At 36.2% G+C, this 19,465-nt stretch overlaps 1 protein-coding gene across 1 annotated transcript in view; it reads left to right on the top strand.

Annotated features, from left to right (window-relative positions):
* The first annotated feature begins 285 nt into the window (after positions 1-285).
* LOC145787576 (aminopeptidase N-like) overlaps positions 286-19,465 on the top strand; it is a 34,553-nt gene continuing 15,373 nt past the window's right edge. Inside the window, exons 1-13 of the mRNA XM_082599347.1 lie at positions 286-405; positions 1,623-1,951; positions 2,871-3,055; positions 3,830-3,977; positions 6,529-6,657; positions 7,124-7,250; positions 7,927-8,081; positions 8,545-8,658; positions 9,111-9,314; positions 9,896-9,961; positions 10,349-10,545; positions 12,386-12,465; positions 13,167-13,294. Coding sequence (XP_082455473.1) covers positions 333-405; positions 1,623-1,951; positions 2,871-3,055; positions 3,830-3,977; positions 6,529-6,657; positions 7,124-7,250; positions 7,927-8,081; positions 8,545-8,658; positions 9,111-9,314; positions 9,896-9,961; positions 10,349-10,545; positions 12,386-12,465; positions 13,167-13,294 — 1,935 coding nt within the window. The 5' untranslated portion in view covers positions 286-332. The remainder of the gene's footprint in view (positions 406-1,622; positions 1,952-2,870; positions 3,056-3,829; positions 3,978-6,528; positions 6,658-7,123; positions 7,251-7,926; positions 8,082-8,544; positions 8,659-9,110; positions 9,315-9,895; positions 9,962-10,348; positions 10,546-12,385; positions 12,466-13,166; positions 13,295-19,465) is intronic.

Raw genomic sequence — 19,465 nt, 5'->3', positions numbered from 1 at the left:
GATTAATGTCGCAACTGCGTCACTGCTAAATACTGAACACTGAACAGTCAATCCATGGGGCTTGATCCAGTCATAAGCCAGGCCAACGCAAGAACGCTGAAAATTGAGTTACGTTTATAGCAATGTGTAATTTGAAGCAGTGATAACAGATTAAGAGCAGCATCTTTCACAAATTAAAACAAAAAACCTTTGAAGGTTTTCCACAGTGATGATTTCTTTGAGGGTAGAAAAACCGATCTATGTTCATTGTGTTTAATAACCCTTGCACTTTTCACTTCTTAGGTTGTTTATTGCTACATTCTTAAGACTTTTGGCAAGAAAAAAACCTTACCATGTCAAACGGAAAAGTTGAGCTCAGCAAAACTGCCATAGCGATTTATGTAATAGTGACCATTGTTCTGATAGGTAAGTTGACACATTATCTTGTAGCCTACTTCATTTTAGTCATTGAAACTGTGTTGCATTTGTATAATGTGTAATTCCTATAGGGCTGTTTCGTACAAAAATATTTGAAATCAGACTAACTGTTTTTGATTTTGCTTTCGTTCCGAATTGATAATGTTTAGTGACGAATTTCGTTATGATTCGCCTGTTGATGCTTATTGTTTGGACCACTATCGGTATTCTACTAGCCTTTTCAAGATGAAGAAAATTTTTCTATTTTTTTATGTCCTTTATGCTACAAAACTTTTGTGCATCAATAAAATGACTCATGAAGATTAAGATAGTTGTGAGAAAATTTTTATTTAAAATAATTATTCAAAAGATTCTGCCGTTTTTCTGACGCATATTTCTGAACCACAAAACAATTTAAAGTTTAATTTGAAACAGTCAACTTGTCGTGAATAATGCTTCAAAAAGTTAGCAATTTTTAAAGTTAAAGTTAAAAGCCTTCCGCAGCACGACGAAGTCCCTGCCGCATTCTGTTTACTTTTCAGCTTTGGTTAATGTGTGAAGAATGGGATATTGCATTGTCCAAGCGGAAGCTCATGATTTTCATTGTTGTGATTGCGATCAGATCATTACGTTAAAGCTTTTTCAGAACTTTGTTACCACATGTGTGCCAAAATTAGTTTTGCTTGGTCAGACTCAGTTTTTGCACAGATCACAGGAAACACAGAGTTTTGTATAGTAAAAAATTTAAACTTTGTTGATCAAAATTTTGTTTTTAAAAAGAACAATTTTTATTACTTATTTTCGTGATGTTATAAGGTTTTAAGGAAAGTGCTGCAGTTCGAAATTCTGGTCAAATGATGCGTCATAATCATCACAGTACGATATCTAGAAATATGTCACTTATTCCATGCTGAAACGAAAGTAATTTCCAAATATCCGTTGTTGTCGCGTCGATGAGAATTTAATACACAATTGAGATTTTGATAAATCTGCCGACAGTGCAAAAAGTGCAACAGTAACTTTTTTCAAATTGTATAAATTACCTTTTACTCAACCTTTTTACAAAAAATCTGAACAGTAACTTCAAAAAAAAACCTAAGTCGTAAAGGTAAAACAAATTCTCTAAGTTCAAAAATAATGAAAAGTGAAGTCAAACAAAAAATCTCAATAAAATAGGGTACTTGATTTCCGTTTCCAAGTTATAAGCCTTTTTTGAAACTTTTCAGTTGCTGTGGGACTGATGGCTGGTTTGATTGGGAAATCTACCGTTCCCAATGATGTTGTTACCGAAGCCACCACTAACCCCTTGATGTCTACCACAACTTCTGGAAACTCTGTCCCAGATGGGCAATGGACCGACATTCGTCTTTCTGGCTTCTTAATTCCACATCACTACGTTGTTGATCTCCAACCAGATCTTACTCCGAATGGATCCGGTTTATATTGGTTTAACGGAACTAGTAGTGTTGACTTTAATGTAACGAAAAGCACCGATGCTATTGTAATTCATAGCAACAAGCTAAACTACACTGAAGTTACAGTCCAAACTTCTGAAGTAAGTTTGTTACCGTCGTTTGTGGAATGTGCTTGAAATTTTTATATCAGCAAAATGATAAACTAAGTAGTTGGTAAAGCGCACACCCCGAGATCCGAATCAGCTATCTGGAGTTCGCGTAACCACTGAGCTGACGGGGCGGACAGTAGAAATTAGTTTCTACAAAGTTATTATGTTTTCGCCTTTCGCCGAATTTTATCATTAAAGAAATTAAACTTGACTGCTCATCATAAAAGTTCAATTGCATAATTCTCCAAGCATTAAAATTTTAGCAGAGAAAAAGGTATGTCGTTGGCTCATTGCCTATACAAGAGGTCATGTTAGCTTTCAAAACAATCCTAAATTAAAGCGAACAATAAACACAAAACATGCTGCAAGTATTTTCAATCAAAAACATTTCGACAGAGATGACAACCGCTTTTAAAAGAAACTCATAAAAAAGAAAGAAAACGTAGAGAAACTAGGATCGGAAGTGAGCATGACGATGTTGACGACTTACAGTATCTCGATCAGCAATTTTGATTAACGCCAATCATGTCTGTAGTAAATAAACAACCCAGCAGGTGTCCACAACGATTAAACTTGCAAAACTTAACTTTACAAGCGCAGATCGAAAATAGATATTTGCAACCTTCCCATGCACTCATCTAGAATCAAGAATCACATGACGATAATGAAATTTTATTGTTTTTCGGAGAACATTTGCATAGTCTAATCTCAAACATTCGAAGATAAGCTGTCCCATAGTTACAAAGCCTAACAAAATCACGAAAAGTAATGTTTGGTTTTTTTCACGTGGACACTTCAATGATATCAGCTATTGATATAATTAATCATCTGCCTATTAAAATACTAAAAAAATATTCATGTATTTTAACAACGTCTAATATACAACGTCTAATATTGAAATTGCTTACAGGGAACTCATTTACCTGTCAAGCGTTATTGGCTTTATGAAACCAATCAGTTCTTGATTGTTGAGCTAAATACTGCTCTCGCTGTCAATCAAAACTATACACTAACCACAGCGTTTTATGGAGAATTGGCAAACGACCTGACAGGATTGTACAGAAGTGAATATACGAATGCTGCTGGTGATAAAATGTAAGCGTCGGCTGATTTGTTTGCTAATTCAAATTATTGATATTCCCACTATTAAACACAATTACACAATACACAATTGTTCGTAAAATTAGTTCTTCGTAAAACAATTCTTCCTAAAGCATTTTTTTGTGCATGCAGTTAAAATTTGATGTATACGAAGAAATGCTTTACGAAGAATTTTTTTACGGATTTCATTTTACGAAAAACAGTTTACGAACAATTGTTTTACGAACAATTGCTTACGAACAATTGCTTTACGAACAATTGCTTACGAACAATTTGCCTATAACCGTCTGCAGTTATGAAAGACTTATCTGTTTATTAGTAAAAAACTGATGCCATCATTCTGACACTTTTTAGTTACAAATTGATCTGTAGTGAGCAAATATTACATTCTTTACCGCCACCTAACGTACTTTGTTCAAAACTAATTCAGGAGAAGAAAAATCGCATAATCTAACTTTTTTTTATTAAATATGCTAAAAAAAAGTTTCAAAGTTATATGAACATCTCCATTACATCAAAACTTACCCCAAATTGTAACTTACCTCAAATTGTAACTTACCCCAAATTGTATAGTAATGCTTTTTTGAGGCCAAGATTGCAAAAGGTTTTTAGCTCTTTATGTAGGCTAACTTTTTAGCTACGAAACTTATCATCAAAGTACTAAAGCTTGCTACTCCATGAAAAGAACATATAGTACATTTAAATCATTCTCCAAAATTCATAGCCTACTTTAAAAAATATTTTGTGAATTTTTTTCATAATTGTTAGATGGATAGCCATCTCGCAAATGCAATCTACAGATGCCAGGAAAGCGTTTCCATGTTTTGATGAGCCGGCGATGAAAGCGACTTTTGACATCTTCTTGTGGTACAAGGAGCCTTACTTTGCTCTTTCGAACATGCCAGTCAAGACTACGGTTAGAAAATCAGCTTATGACAACTTCTAGTTTAAAAAATTTTGAATACTGAGTTAAACCGTTTCACAAACTAAGTGCATGGTGCTGATACAGTAGCCAATGTAACCTTTACAAAAGTCTTGCAGAAATAACTGAAATCTCATCATCTTCGATTGGTAACACTTATGATGAACGCAATACTGTTTTTAAAACGTTTGCTAAACATAAACTTAGTTTCTGCATTTTAAACTCTATAACTTTTTATTCAGATTACTCTTCAGCATTCCAGCCAATTATTTATCTACCAAATATAGAAGCTTGCTTTGTGTTTTTTATAGTGTATTTAAGAATAGGCAGTTTTGCTGATGCTGAACACTGAACAGTTGAACAGTGTTGGTATGCCTTACATTTTTCTAGCAGTAACTCTTTCCTTGTAACGTTTGAAAATATCACACTTCATTTGTAAAGCTTAATTTTTAATTGTTCCCAATTCTTGATGTGGTCGGCTGAAACTGCACGATGCTCGAAAGGAAGTCGGTTCGACACCGCTCAAAATCACGTCGCTGTGTCTTTGCAAGACTTTTCACGGCATGCTAAAAGTAGTAGTAACTGACGAGACGTTGTATAGTTTGTCGCTGTGTTAGTCTGTCTGTTGTATTCCATCTGTAATTTTGTATGTCATATGTCAGTTTGTATGTCATGATCACTTCTACTGTGTGTTACCACAAGTGGCGTAAATAGAATGATTGTGTTGGTGTTTGGCATGTGAAAAATTACTTTTGGCAGGCCTACTAATTTCGAGAGTCGTTGTACTTTTTCGAAATGCCACTTCACCTGTGCTTATGATGTCCAACATCGCACGCAATTACATCTTGACAACAACTTTAAGACACATAATCAGGCTTTGTTGTGAAATATTGATTTAGAAAAGCTTTAGGCCAGAGGTTTCCAACCTTTTTTACACCGTGGCCCCTTTTGGAAATTTTGAAAAATCAATGGACCCCATATTTTTTCAACCTTTTGAAAAAGTTAAGAAACGTCATTTTAATTGAAAAACTTGTTTATACAATAACCGGCAAAGACCATTTCATGAAGATTTGGGCAAAATGTACTAGTATGTATATTAGATTTTAATTTATTTCTTTTGTTATATAGTGTTGGAGTGGACTTAGAGATGATAAATTAAAAAAATACTATTTTTCAAATTTTTTCATGGCCCCCTTCTTCTTCATCGTCGTATGAACTTTCTTCCGGACTATATGTTTAGGCATGAGTCATCAGTAGGGCCATTTAAAGTCATTAAAGTCATATTTTTTTCTATGCATCAGTAAGTCGTGAAATCAATTTTAATGCAAAAACCGCATCCCTATGAGGTATATTAAGAAAGTTATGAAGTCATATAAAGTCATATTTTCCTGGTTAGGTCATAAATCAGCTTTTTAAGTTACATAGTCATATTTTTGAGATATAAAGTCATACCGTTGTATACTTTAAATAAAAAATACCAATTTAAGCGGTGAAGCAATTAAGCACTAAGAAAGTAAGGCAATTTCTGATTGAACGAAGGCAAACTGTAGGATTAGCCTACATAACACTTATAGTCACAGACCTATATTTTATGAGGTCACACATTGAGGTCAACTTAATACTCAAAATGGAAAGTTGTACGTACACCATCAAAGAGGCCAATGCTGATCTAAATGCCCTTGATTTCGGAAAAGATCCGCTTGAGCTCAAAAATTACATTAAGAAGCGATTGGACAAAAACGATGTGAAACAAATTATGGAGCTACAAAGACAAGACATTTCACCAGCGCTTTATGCAAAACTGCAGAAGTGTCAACCCACCTCAGCGTCTGTGGAGCGCTCATTTACCTTACTAAAGTCATTTTTACGTCCAAATCGTAACTTCAAAGACTCTAACATTCCATACTACATGAAACTGTACTACAACAGTGGTTTAAAATAAAAATGGATGTGTATTACTGTTATGTTGCGTATGTTTTACTCTTTAGTTCCGTGAGTGACGTTGTTCGCATGTAAAAATAAATGATTTTCACATAAAGTCATATAAAGTCATATTTTCCAAAAAATAAAGTCATATTATTGATTTTTTAAGGTCATATAAAAATGGCCCTAGTCATCAGCCACTCGACAGTCTCATCATCCAGAGCCTTCAGTTTAAGCGTTCCATGTGGTGGTTGATGGATTGGGCAGTCATGGACGACATGGTCTACTGTCTGGTCTGTGGTACCACACTCGCATCCCGGTGAGGGAGCCAGGCCCCATCTGCACATGTCTGAACGAAAGCGATTGACGCCGGTTCGTAGGCGGTTAAGCCGGACCCACGCAAATCTTGCGAGGAACATTCCCGGAGGGTGGGGATCGACGTCGGGTAGGAAATCACGAAGCCGGGAGGTGTTGTTTTGCCACTCCGTGTTCCAAAAGGCTCATGGCCCACTAGGGGACTATGGCCCCCAGGTTGGGAACCCCTGCTTTAGACCTAAAAAATATTCAGTGTAGGCTACACTAAGTTATCGTCAACCTGGCGTTATTTTTTTTTCTCTTTCAGGAAGTTGTTGGGGGTTGGAAGCGAGCAACATTTGAACGCACTCGTAGAATGAGCACATACCTCCTTGCATTCATGATCTCAGACTTTAACTTCACTGAAACCAAAACTTCAATTGCTCCTTCAGTTCAAGTGAAAGCAAAAACCTATCTTTAAATTGTTATTATCTAATTGTATGACTTGGTTTTACAGCACATCATGAATGCAAATCCCACTTTCAACACCTGGTGTTAGTGGTAGCCTATTCGTTAAAGTGAATGATAGCAAGCACACCACTAGAAACTACATCTTACTGTATAGTAGGCAGGCCTATATATCGCTCCATAAATCATACCGAAAGGAGATTTCGAGCATCAAGATTTTACACTTATACAAACCAGCATAACATAGGCTACAATGTAGATGTATAGTTGGCGTATTGTCTTTACACTACCGTCATCAACTGCATTTTCTTTTATTATAATGTGCAAGTAGCCTATGCTTGTATTTACAGTACAGGTTAGTTCAGAAATTTTGAAATTCTTTTTGCAGTACACCACACTTTTGTCCTGAAATATTTGAAATTATTTAAACCTTGGCTTGCATTGGTGTTTTGCAGACTCGCATCTACGCTCGTCCCCAGCAAGTTGTTGAGGGTAACGTTGACTACGCAAGAAACATTACTCCAACAATATTAGATTATTACACAGAGTATTTTGGAGTGTCCTATCCTCTTCCTAAATCAGGTAGTGTTGTAGTAAACGTAGTCTTTCGTTAGCAGCGTCATAAACTAAAACCAATCAGATAACATGCAAACTGATAGCTGGATTGATTAAAGACACTCAAAATGTTTCGAATCAACAGAAGTTGAGAAGTGTTTTGCAAGTGGCCCATATCAAAATTTACGCTTGTCTAGCAAATTACTGAAAATATATCTTGCAGGCAGCAAGAGGCTGGTTTAACATGTATAATATAATTTGGTAGCGCACATTTGTGATGTCAATAGACAAATTGATTAAAATATTGCAATAAAATTAAATCACGTAGCTTTTCGGTTGCCCTATTTTGTGTAGAAAACACAAAAAACTGAACAATGTACGCGATTGCTTGTATTGCACTTACAAATAGGCCTACTTCATTTTTCTGAATACTTTACTACACAGTAGCCTGTATATAAAATATGCCAAACTTAAAATTCAAATTGAAAGGTTTGATGAAAGATGTAAAAAAACAATTAAGTTTAGCAAGACAATCATCACAGTTGTTGCACGGGATTTTGAAATCCACGTTTAGAAAAGAAATATCTATATTAAACTTACTATGGATTCAGCATCTGCTATGTAAAACTTTTATCATAAAAATGGCCAGATACATTTTGATAAAAGCTCGCGTTTTCTCATACTTTTTGCTGCTTTTTTAAAGATCAAGCAGCTGTGCCTGACTTTGCACTTGGAGGCATGGAGAACTGGGGTTTAGTCATGTACCGAGAGACAGCACTGCTCTACAATCCAACTATCAACTCTGCTTCAAATAAACAGAGAGTTGCATCTGTTGTCGCGCATGAATTGAGTCATCAGGTAACAATTCAAAATTTCTACTAGGCAAATGTATCAAACTTGTTTTTGACCCGTTAATCAACTTGAAAATAATTTTTATAGAGTTTTATGTGGACTTGATTAGTGGGCTATACCTATCAAGAAAGCAAAAAGGTTATACAATACAGAAATAGACTATAAATTAAACCTATGCTGAAGGATATGTAACTATTCGAAGTAATCGACACTCCAGTTTTACTGTACAGTAGAATCTGATGCTGCTTTTGGACCCTGTTACTACTTTTGACAAACTTGCAAGCGTGCTACTGTCAGATTACTTGTAACAAATTTCTACTTATTTTTACGTGAAATTGTGAGGCCAATATACAAAATGTCCATTGCTATTACACTTTTCATGTTATATATTATTGATTTCTTGCATGATTACTCAATTTAATAACGTTTATCTGTTCATGTATCGTTAACGAAACCTTTAATTCTTCAGTGGTTTGGGAATCTAATCACTCCAGTGTGGTGGGATGAGTTGTGGTTGAACGAAGGTTTTGCCAGTTTCATAGAATTTCTCGGCATGAATGAAGTTGAACCTGAGTGGAGAACTGTAAGTTATTTCTTTTATAACGGATTTTGTGTGTTTTTTGTTTCTAAGAAATTTATGACAATTAATATCTTATTCTTTTTTGGCTTTCGACCGGCTATATGTTAACTGTTGAGGCGAAAAGTTAAGTGTTAAAGGAATCATTTTTGTATACAAATCACAAAAGTTTCTTAAGTCTTTGCATTGTTGTTATAAATCAGCCATCTAACTTCGAAGCCCTGATGTTTTATATTTATATCTTGGCTATTTGACTGACAAACTTGACTCATTTGCTCTTGGACATAAAATCCTAAAATGATTCCATGAGATTGAGATCATCATTAAGCAAATAGATAAATAACTGCTAATTTAGTTTAAGATATTGCCAAACATCTACATCATTTTTAATAAGATAGCTGGCAGACTGAAGAAAAGTATTCGTTATAAGTTCACTAACAATTTTTCTTTTACACCAGATGGATCAATACGTGGTGTTAGATCTCCACACAGCCATGACCGTTGATAGCTTAGCCACATCTCGTCCAATAGTGGCAGAAAATGTTAGCACTCCAGCAGAAATAAGTGCGCTCTTTGATGACATCACGTATGAAAAAGCCGGGTGCATTATCCGCATGATCAACCAGTTTACTGGAGAAACGGCGTTTCGAACTGGTCTTGAAGTTAGTTATAAAATTGATGGAAAATTTTGTTAGTTTGGCTGCATAGTTTCAATCCAATATGCATATGGGTTAATAAGATGAAGAGTAGCCTAAAGACTTAAATATCTTCTCTCATGGGTAAGACTGTTCAAAACAAATTTTATTCTTAAGCGAAAGGAAACTACACAAAATTTTATGTGAAGACTCGAAATGAATACAAACATAATTATCAAGAAAAGTATATTTTAAAAGAAAGCTTTTCTTTTTCTTAAACCTATATTTTTCAATAGTGAGATTTCAAATAGACCTCAATCAGCGAATTTTTGAGAAACGCTTGATATGAGAAATTTTGAGGTATTTTAAACTACTACCAAATTATTTTTAATACAACTGTTTTAGAATTACCTGAAAGAATAAAAGACAAACGTATTAAAAAAGGGGTCGAGTATTTGAATGAAAACTTTACTTTTTTTTAAAACTTATTTTGAATAGTGAGATTTCGAACAGACTTCAAAGAGTAAATCGTTGAGAAACATGTATAAGGTAATGCATTTTGAACTATTTTAAACTGCAGTAAAATATTTTTAATACAATTGTTTTAGAATTACCTGAAAGAACACCAATATGGATCTGTGGAGCACACCCAGCTCTTTGAGTTTTGGGAAGCGGTAAGACAAGTTCTTTATTGTACATTAGACAACTATGAATGGATTCATCTATTAGTAAAAAAAGGAATCTTACAAGCAATTAATGTTCTGAAAATAACCTTACTAAAATTTTGCAAAGCTGTATTGAATTTTTAAACAGGAGGAACATTGCATTTCGGCTGTAAAGAAAATGTTTGCTTACACGTAATATGCTGCGCTACAGATATAGGTTACTGTATCGGGCTATGCAATATGCACATAGCCTACATAAAACATAGTGAAGTTGCCTAAATAGGACTAAGTTTTGCCACCACCATACACATTCTACAACCCTTCATGCACATCCTAACCGAGAAGTCATTAATCTAATATAAACTGATTTTAATATCAAAACTTGATACAACACAGGCTGTAGATGCCACTTCTGGAGTTACAAACCCACCAGGAGGATTTGTCAATGCAATGAATACTTGGGTTTTGCAAATGGGATATCCAACTCTCAATATCAAACGTCATCCGACTGACACTGGGAAAGTTGTCGTCACTCAAGAAAGATTTTTGATAGACCCTCAAGCAGATCCTTTACTCCCTGAAAGTCCTTACAAGTAAGCAAACTTGAATCAATTTGATTTTAGACTGTCCATAGACTGCATCCACTACAGGGTGGTTTCAACAGTTTTCCTATAGGCGGAAATATATTCAAAAACTGGCTAAAAGACAACGAGCTTCAAGTGTAAAAACGCTATTCGGAGTTATAGTCTACTACTACCAAAATGCTGATGGACATTATTAACCCATCAGCGTATTTCATCATCATTCAATAAATAAAATCATGCAAACCCTATGTTTCATTGATTATTAACAGTGATTTAAAAATTCTAACATAAAATTTATATTGCAATGAAAACTTTTTTCATTGCTCGAAGCTATTGTAGAAGCTGTATTTGTCTGACTGTTTTTAGAAGTCTGTAGTCAGAAAGAACTAAATGAGGGAAACAAATTCTGAAATAAGAGTTTTAATAAATATTACTTTTAGAAAAAAAAACAGCAGAATCAAAAATCCACTAAATCCTGAATACAAATTGAATTACATAACTATTGCAGTTGGAAAAAAACTGCTTGACAATACCCTCAAAACAATTTTCATTGAAATTCTTGATCCAGACTTATACCTTCTAAAAGAATTTGTTTATGCCCTAAAATTCCTATGTTATAGCCTGAAGTGAATCCACTGTGAATTGTAGAATTCTCTTTTTTTTTATTTCGATTCCGCTCAAGACACATGGATAAATTGGATATGCACTACTGGTGATCCCAATTTTTTTTATTGTATAGTAGGTGTTACCAGAGTTAGGATTAAGGTTAGAATCACAGAAAAGGTTGAGGTTAAAATTAGTTTTAAGATTTTTTCTCTGCCCAGGACTTCAAAGTTTTCCCAATCACAAGTTTTTGTCTTCAACGGCTTTGCATTTTTCTCAAATTATGGCAGAAATTCTTTTCTGGCAACACTACTACCAGAAAAATAGTCAATGCCTGTTTACAAACATTTGCTTTGTACAACCGTGTCCTGATTTTAATGCAATGTGCACCGTTTGTATTTACTAAATGTAAATAAAATAACAAAATACATTGCTGAAATATCTGTTTGCAAATAGCAATTTTCATGAAAAAAGTAATTTAGTCACAATGTCCTTTAAAATGTGCCTAAATCCAAATCATTATTTTGTCATATTTACCTTAACTATGCAAGGATTGGAGTAAATTTTGTTACAAAGGTAATACAGATTACATAAAAACAACATGTTGATAAAATTTGCAAAATTTTTTTATAAACCTGATTTCAGAAGCAATCTGAATTTTTGAAGTTGTTTTTCCCTAAACCAGCATTTTATGACTTCGGCACTTTTAAAATTACACTCTTCATTACTCGAGTATGGCGTCTTCTATTTTCAATCGATTGGGGTTTTTATGATTTTACAAATCCCCACATCCCCTGAACTTTTTTTTTTACTTTATTTTTTCTCTTTGTATTTTCTTCTCCACGTTCAAATTGACTGCGTTCTGACGACAAAACCAGCTCACTAGCCGAGTCGTCATCGTCTTCAGTTCTAGTGTTGGTAGATCGAAATTCGATTTCAATTCTGGTCATATACCGAAGACTTTAGAAACGCTGCCGATTGTGTTCTTGCTTGCATAGCGCAGAGAGCATAATTTGGGTATTAATGTGGCGACATCATAAATACAATCTAAAATTTTAAAAAATGAGTCGCTAAACATTTTAGTGGTTGTTAAGTGACAATAAATAAGCCATAACATAATTGGTGTTGTTCTGACGACACGCTCATGAAGGGAGTCAAACGAAAAGTACTGCATTTACGGATGGAAAATTTATAAGCCCCACCTACATCATGATAAATAACATAGTAACAACGTTGTATTTTCCAGCTATCAATGGACAGTTCCGTTTTGGTATAAAAAAGAAAACGATGTTGATAAGACTCTAGTATGGATGGAATCCGACAAAGGTTAACATAATAGCGATTTACTCTGATAAGCTTGTGACGTGATCAAAAACAGTTTTACTTTGCAGTATATCCAGGGATTTAATGCATGTTAAACAAATTCTAATCCACTATCTGAATTGGTAACAAACAGAAAATCTGAAAAAAAATGTTGAAGAGAATGTGTTTATACTGTTTATGCAACGATAAAATAGTATTTCAGTAGGCCTATATATTTTTCATATACGCGCTACTTAACACTACAAGCCCTGACCGGTCATTTTTGATCGGTGTTGAGTTTTGGCACTTCATATTTTTTGGAGTTTTTGCGATTTGCATACTCTTTGAGTTTTCCTAACTTTTGATAAAGTTTTAGTAGCTGTAATAATTTTTCACTAGAACTTTTGCAATCAGAGCACCAATCAGAGCAGATGTGTGCAATCAGAGCACACATCTACCTATAAGCCCTGACCAATCAAAAATGACCGGTGCGTGATAAAAAGATTTCTAATGTTCGAACAATGTTTGTATATCTTGTACATCTTTGTATATCTTTGTACGAATAAAAAATATTTGAACTAAAATTCAGAAAAAACGTTAAAGAAACGCGTTTCATACAACCGGTTAAAAATGACCGCAATCGTCCTTATAGGTAGGGAAATATTTCAGGGCTTCTAGTGTTAACACAAAACTGTCATGTGCTGATTAGCTTGTGTTTTTCACAGAAATCGAAGTGGATGTTGATGCAAATGAATTTATAATTGGAAATTACGAAGTTTTTGGTTATTACAGAGTTAACTATGATTCAGACATTTGGAAAAAAATCACCGCAAAACTAAATGACGACTTCCTAGTAAGTGAAAAAAAAGCAAGTAATTTCCAAAGTGTCATGAGTACAATAAATTTCAGACAACTCTCATTGTAGATGAGTATTCTAAATCGAGTCCAAATTCATGTCTGGTGTTTGAAGGTTGCAATTGAGCGGACGGATAGAAAGGCCAAGCATTGTGTCGTTTATCTAGTAGTAGCGTGATTATTCTTGACTAGACACCATCTCGCATTCTCAGTAAGTATCGAACTCACGTCCTTTCGAACAGTCGATGTTTTTATCTCTCGACAGTAGGCTTCAACTGGTTGCATAAGCCTGTGGGCAATGAGAGTTGGAGAAACATCGTAGCATTTTTCTCATGAATTCCAGTCTCCAGAAGTTAGAGTTTGTAAGGTAGGCCTATAGTTGGACTTACCATAATTTCTTGGGCATAATCCGGGACAAACTCAAAACTTTGAATGAAATAACTGGACGAAAGGCCGAAGGCCTGAGCTTGGCAAATTTTTATTCCATGTTTATATTTATAAGCTTTAATATTGCATAATAAAGTATTCTACTTAGATTGAATAAAAAATTTTATTACTTTATTTAAACTAAGGAAAATACATGTTAATTTAAGCAACACTAAGTCACAAATCAGACATTTATAAGAAAAAAAAAAGAACAAACATTGAGAACAAAGAAATAACACTAACTAACTCACAAATCAAACATTTATAGGGGGATGCATTCAGAAACCATTGGCTTCATCGTTTCATTGAAGTCAATAGAATAATGACGCAGTAAACGTCACTCATTATTTCCTAACTAAAGGATTTCTCAAGCTATGCGCGATATTTTACTCAACCAAATAAGCTAAAAAAATTAAGATATTAAAATAAGCCTCGAGTTAAAGCAAAGTTAAGCCTTTTGGGACGGAATTATTTCATAATTTTGCATCAGGTTGGAGTTAATTTTGAAAATTTCACTAAAGTAAAATTCCGGGACATTTTGCTAACCGGGACGGGACACCGGGACAGACGTTTAAGCCAGGACTGTCTCGGCCAAACCGGGACGTATGGTAGGTCTACCTATAGTTAACGTTTGTAACGCAGAGTCAAGCTTGTTAGCACACTTCAAGTAATAAATTTCAATTTGTAAAGAATCAAATCAATACCTGAAATGCACGTAGGAACCCAGACAACCACTTTATCTGGCCCAGGTGTTCACCAGATCGGGTATAGATCTGACCAGATCGGGTACAGATCTGACCAGATCGGGTACAGATCTGACCAGATCTTGTATAGATCTGGATCAAATAAAGCGGTTGTCTGGGATGCAGATAAACATGAACTTCGTGTGGTTTAATCTAAGCAAAAAAGAAAGAATTAGATAATAGATTCTATTTGCCATTGTAAATGTATTGCATTATTGTTAAACTTTTATTCTTCACATGGAGCTATAGTAGGTGATAAAATGCTTATCTGCTTGCTGGTATTGCACCACCACACATAAGAAGAGACGTTAACAGTCAAGCTGAAAGGCTAAAACAAACATATGATGAAAAACATCCTCTATATGGAAAAACTGCTGCACAAACCCGGTTGAAATCAAGAAAAAGCTTCCTAACACACGTTCAGCCACTAACCTCAACAAAAGAAGAAACAAGACTTAAGCAATGGAAACAAAAATTCAAAAATGACCCATCATACACTGAAATGAAGATCTCACCATCAGAGTCCCTCCCCCCAGGAGCAAACACTGTTCCAGACGGTTGTTCGCCTGGTCAAACGTCATATAAAAACCGTTCAAGTCTACTGAATATTATGTCATGGAAGTTGCTAGAAAATGTGCCAAAATTGCACCATCGTTCATAGACTTGTGTCAAACCTGTTTGGACTTGTTTGGGCCTGTTTAAACAGGAAATATTACATCAGCTTTAAACACCTGTTGGAATGACTTCATAATTGTCTTTCATTATTGCGTCACAGTACTGCATACGTGAATTTGAGATATTGCTATCTATTCTGGTCATTCGTAAAATGATTGTTTGAAAGTTGGCCGCACATTTAACTGTTGGCTTAGTGCTAGCTAGCTGGACAAAGGTTCCGTCTTTTATCCAAGTAATCTGTTCTGTAGTGACAGTTTTCAGTGGTGTACGCGTTGCGCCCCCTCGTTTTCGGTAGCCGTGGGCTAATTTTTACAGAAATACACTTTTTGAAAAGAAGTTCAAGTGTGTGTTTCTTCGGTCATTATATGCAGACGAACGGATCCGGGAACTTTAACTTACAATTTTCCCACGAAGAAATTATGGTTTACCGCTGTGACCATAAAAAATAAAAGACGTTTTTCTGTCTAGTGTTTGGCACAGAAGCACTTAGAAGTAAAAAATAAAAGACGAAGTTAGTTAGTTGGTAGGCCAAGAAGCACTTAGAAGCAAAGAAATAATAAAAGAAGATCTTATTGGTTGGTAGTCTAAAGAAGTAAAGAAAAGTAAAGACATTTCTTCTCAGTTTGGTACAGAAGAAAAATAACTTTGACATTTATTGGCAAGAAAGAAGATTAAAGGCAATCCATCTGTGCTTGAAGATTCAAGTGGAAGAATCCAAGCAAGTTTTGTGGACGTTTGGACTTCACATACTCGTACAGCTACGGTATCGTGCATTTAAATTCTTTTTTGTATTTTTACGGTCTTTGCAGTTAAGTTTTTTATAACTACTGTAATTTGTGTGTTTGTGTAACTTAATTTTTTAATTGTTAAATTTAGCCCTAACATTTAATATGTCTACACTCGGTGGTGACAGGGACTCGACCGCCGTCGACTCGACTGAGTTTAAGCCTGATGATGTTCTTTGCGGTCGGGCAGGCCATTCTGGGGAGGGACCCATTAACGATGAGGCTAAGTCAGTTCGAGAGGCCCGGCATCTTAGACGGGATATTTTGACTCAAATTGGGAAACTTTCTGTGGCCCTAGGTTCTTTGAGTGATAAGCAGGAACTGTTAATTTTTCGATCTAACTTATCTACTTTAGAAGAGGAATTACGGCATTTCCATGCTCTTTTGAGTAAAATTGTTAACTCTGCAATCTTGGCAGAACTTCGTGATAGGGTAGATCCCGAATTTAACTCGTTAAAAAATAACTTCGAACAAAAAGAAAGTGAGTTGTCAGATAGGTTGGATGCTGACATACATCCTAGGATAGCGCCTCAAATGTAAGCACTAGGATGTCTGAGAGCTCGTCACGGATAGTTGCACAAATTAACCTACAGTTAAGACGAGAGGAGCTCCAGATCCAAGCTGAGGCCGAAGCGAGAGCTGCTGAGGCCGCCGCGAGAGCTGAGGCCGAAGCAAGAGCTGCTGAGGCCGCCGCGAGAGCTGAGGCCATACGAGCTGAGGCCATCGCGAGAGCTGAGGCCGAAGCGAGAGCTGCTAAGTTCGCACTCAAAGACGCTCAGTTGAGGGCCGAACAACGTAAAGAGGTAGTTTTAGCTGAATATCGTTCTGAGTTGGGCTCCCGGCGTAGCTCTAGGAAGGGCTCTTCTAGGCATTCCAGAAGTGAACATCAATCACAGTTTAATTTACTTAACCTTTTCCACACGCCTGTTCAATCCGTAAGTGGACCTGTACAATCCACATGTTTTCCAGCTGTTTCAGGAGGTCTCGGGGCCACGGCTAAGGGTCTTCCGAAGGCTGTAGAGCCAAGGTCTGCAAATTACAACCGAACTCCTCCCCCAGAGCGTACAGGTCACGGGGCCGCCATTAGCAGTAATGCTTTGCCCCCTTCACAGTTTTCAGCGCCGCTAGTTTTTGATCGCCCAGCTACACGTAATTTGGGTGGTTGTGAGAGGCGTATCGCGTCTCCTGATTTTAACGTGTGTGAGGATCGTGATCGGGCTGTGCATGTGACTGAGCCCACTCAGCCCCTTAAGGGATATAGCTTGTCTTCTCCCGCTAAATCGAGTTCTCAACAGCAGGATTGCTTTTTTGAATACCAAAATAGTAGGACGTTCTTCGATAAGGCGGCCTTGATTGGTTACGATGGTAATAATATGCCATTTGTCTTCTTTAAAAATCGTGTTATGGCCTTGATGGCAGCTTCGCCCTTTAAGGGAACTCGTTTGACTTTGTTGCAAGCAGCTTGTGTTAGAACAGCTGCACAAACGATTGCTAATTTGGTTTCTGACACTCCTGGCTTGTCAGAGGAAGACAGGATAGAAATGTCATTAGCTCGCTTGTCCCAACGTTTTGGAGTTCGTGGAGGTCTTTTCGCAGAACCAGAAATTAGAAAGTATCGCTATGGTAGCAAATTGACTTCTATCTCTTCCAGTGATTTGAAAGAGTTTAAAGATGAATTGTCGCAGTGTTTGCTTTACGCGAAAGCTTATGGTCAGCGTGATAAATTAGAAGGACGTTTTGTTTTGGATTTGGCTAAGCGACTCCCGTTTGACGCTAAGCAGCGTTATCTTGACTTTTTAGGTGATCAGTATGGTAGCACTGAGGAACCTACCTTTCAGAGTTTGTTTGATTTTGTAGTACGGGAGGAAACGCGCAAGTCGACTGATTTTAGCATTATGCTAATGGGCGATTCTGGTGAGTCGCAGCAATTTAAAAAGTTTGGCAAAGGAAAATTGCCTTCATGTCCGGTTAGGCAGACGTCGGTAAAACCCCATGATAATGTGATTTCAGGGAGTTCGCAGTACTCGACTGCTGTTGGCGCACCGCGCGGCGGTGTGGCCAGACGTAGTGACATACCGGCATGTTTTTGTTGTTCATCACGTGGTCAAGTTGAATATCATTTTTTGTCTAATTGTAAAGAATTTTTGCGCTTGACACCTAAAGGTCGGAGAGATGTCATTGTGAAAGCTGGAAAATGCTTGAACTGTTTGCGCCAGCATATGGTTAAGGACTGTAACCATGCAAACAACTGTCGTCAGTGTGGGCCTAACAACGATAGGAAACACTATTTTCTTCTGCATGATTTTTATGTGACGTCACGTGATTCTCTGGATTCGGTCGGTAAAGATGATGCTGGTGCCAGAGTTCCTGTGCGTAATGTTAAGATTGGAAATGTTAAAGCAGCCTTTAACCGCGTTACTGCTGCTCGTGTTTTGAATCCAATGACTGGCAAATCGAAGTTGCCCAGCAAACATTGATTGCTGGGCCAGCGTTGGCTATATGCTGGGTATGTTGGCACAAGGCTGGCAATTTTGTCCAACATTTTGCCAACATTGCCAACATTACGCCAACAATTTCAATACTTCTTATTATGCGTTCAAAAAGGTCTTAAAGATTTTGTTTCAGGTTTATTTGTTTTAAACTGTAAAAATACTAACACAAACCTCTTTTCATGTGGTATTGCTTCAAAACACAGTTGTGTGATTGGCTGACATCGGTCAGAAGCATTGCCAGCGTTGTGCCAATTCATAACAATTTCTGTGTTTTCTTCAAAATTATGCAAATGTATACCATCATTTTGCTACAATTTTACATTTTAATAATAGGCTATCAATGCTGTTATTATTTTCTGATACCGTACAAGTATACTATGAATACTTAAGACCAGCGTTGGTCAGAAGGGTAGCCAACAGTTTGCCAACAAAGTAGTTTCATTTTAGTTTGTTTATGCCAAACTGAGCAGAGGTCTAGAAAAAGGCTGGAGCAACAAAACACGAACGCGATGACGTGCTTGATACCCAAACAGTTTAAACTTTCCATTAGCCCTACACGTTTCCACAAAATAAACAATTGCAACGTCGGCTATATGCTGGATGTGTTGGCACAAGATTGGCAATTATGTCCAACATGTTGCCAACAATACGCCATCAGTTTCAATAACTTATTTCTTATCATGCGTTCAAAAAGGTCTCAAAGATTTTATTTCAGGTTTATTTGTTTTAATCTTTAAAATTACTAACACAAACTTCATTTCATGTGGTATTGCTTCAAAACACAGTTGTGTGGTTGGCTAACATCGGTCAGAAGCATTGCCAGCATTGTGCCAATTCATAACAATTTCGGTGTTTTCTTTAAAATTATGCAAATGTATACCATGATTTTGCTACAATTTTACATTTTTATAATAGGCTATCAATGCTGTTATTGTTTTTATAATACCGTACAAGTATACTATGAATATTTAAAACCAGCGTTGGTCAGAAGTGTAGCCAACGGTTTGCCAACAAGGTAGTTTCATTTCAGTTTGTTTATGCCAAACGG

The sequence above is a fragment of the Aplidium turbinatum genome, chromosome 2 (genome assembly GCF_918807975.1).
Source record: "Aplidium turbinatum chromosome 2, kaAplTurb1.1, whole genome shotgun sequence".
Taxonomy (NCBI): domain Eukaryota; kingdom Metazoa; phylum Chordata; class Ascidiacea; order Aplousobranchia; family Polyclinidae; genus Aplidium; species Aplidium turbinatum.
Note: the sequence above shows the minus strand (reverse complement) of the source record. Positions and strands in the feature narration are given on the sequence as shown.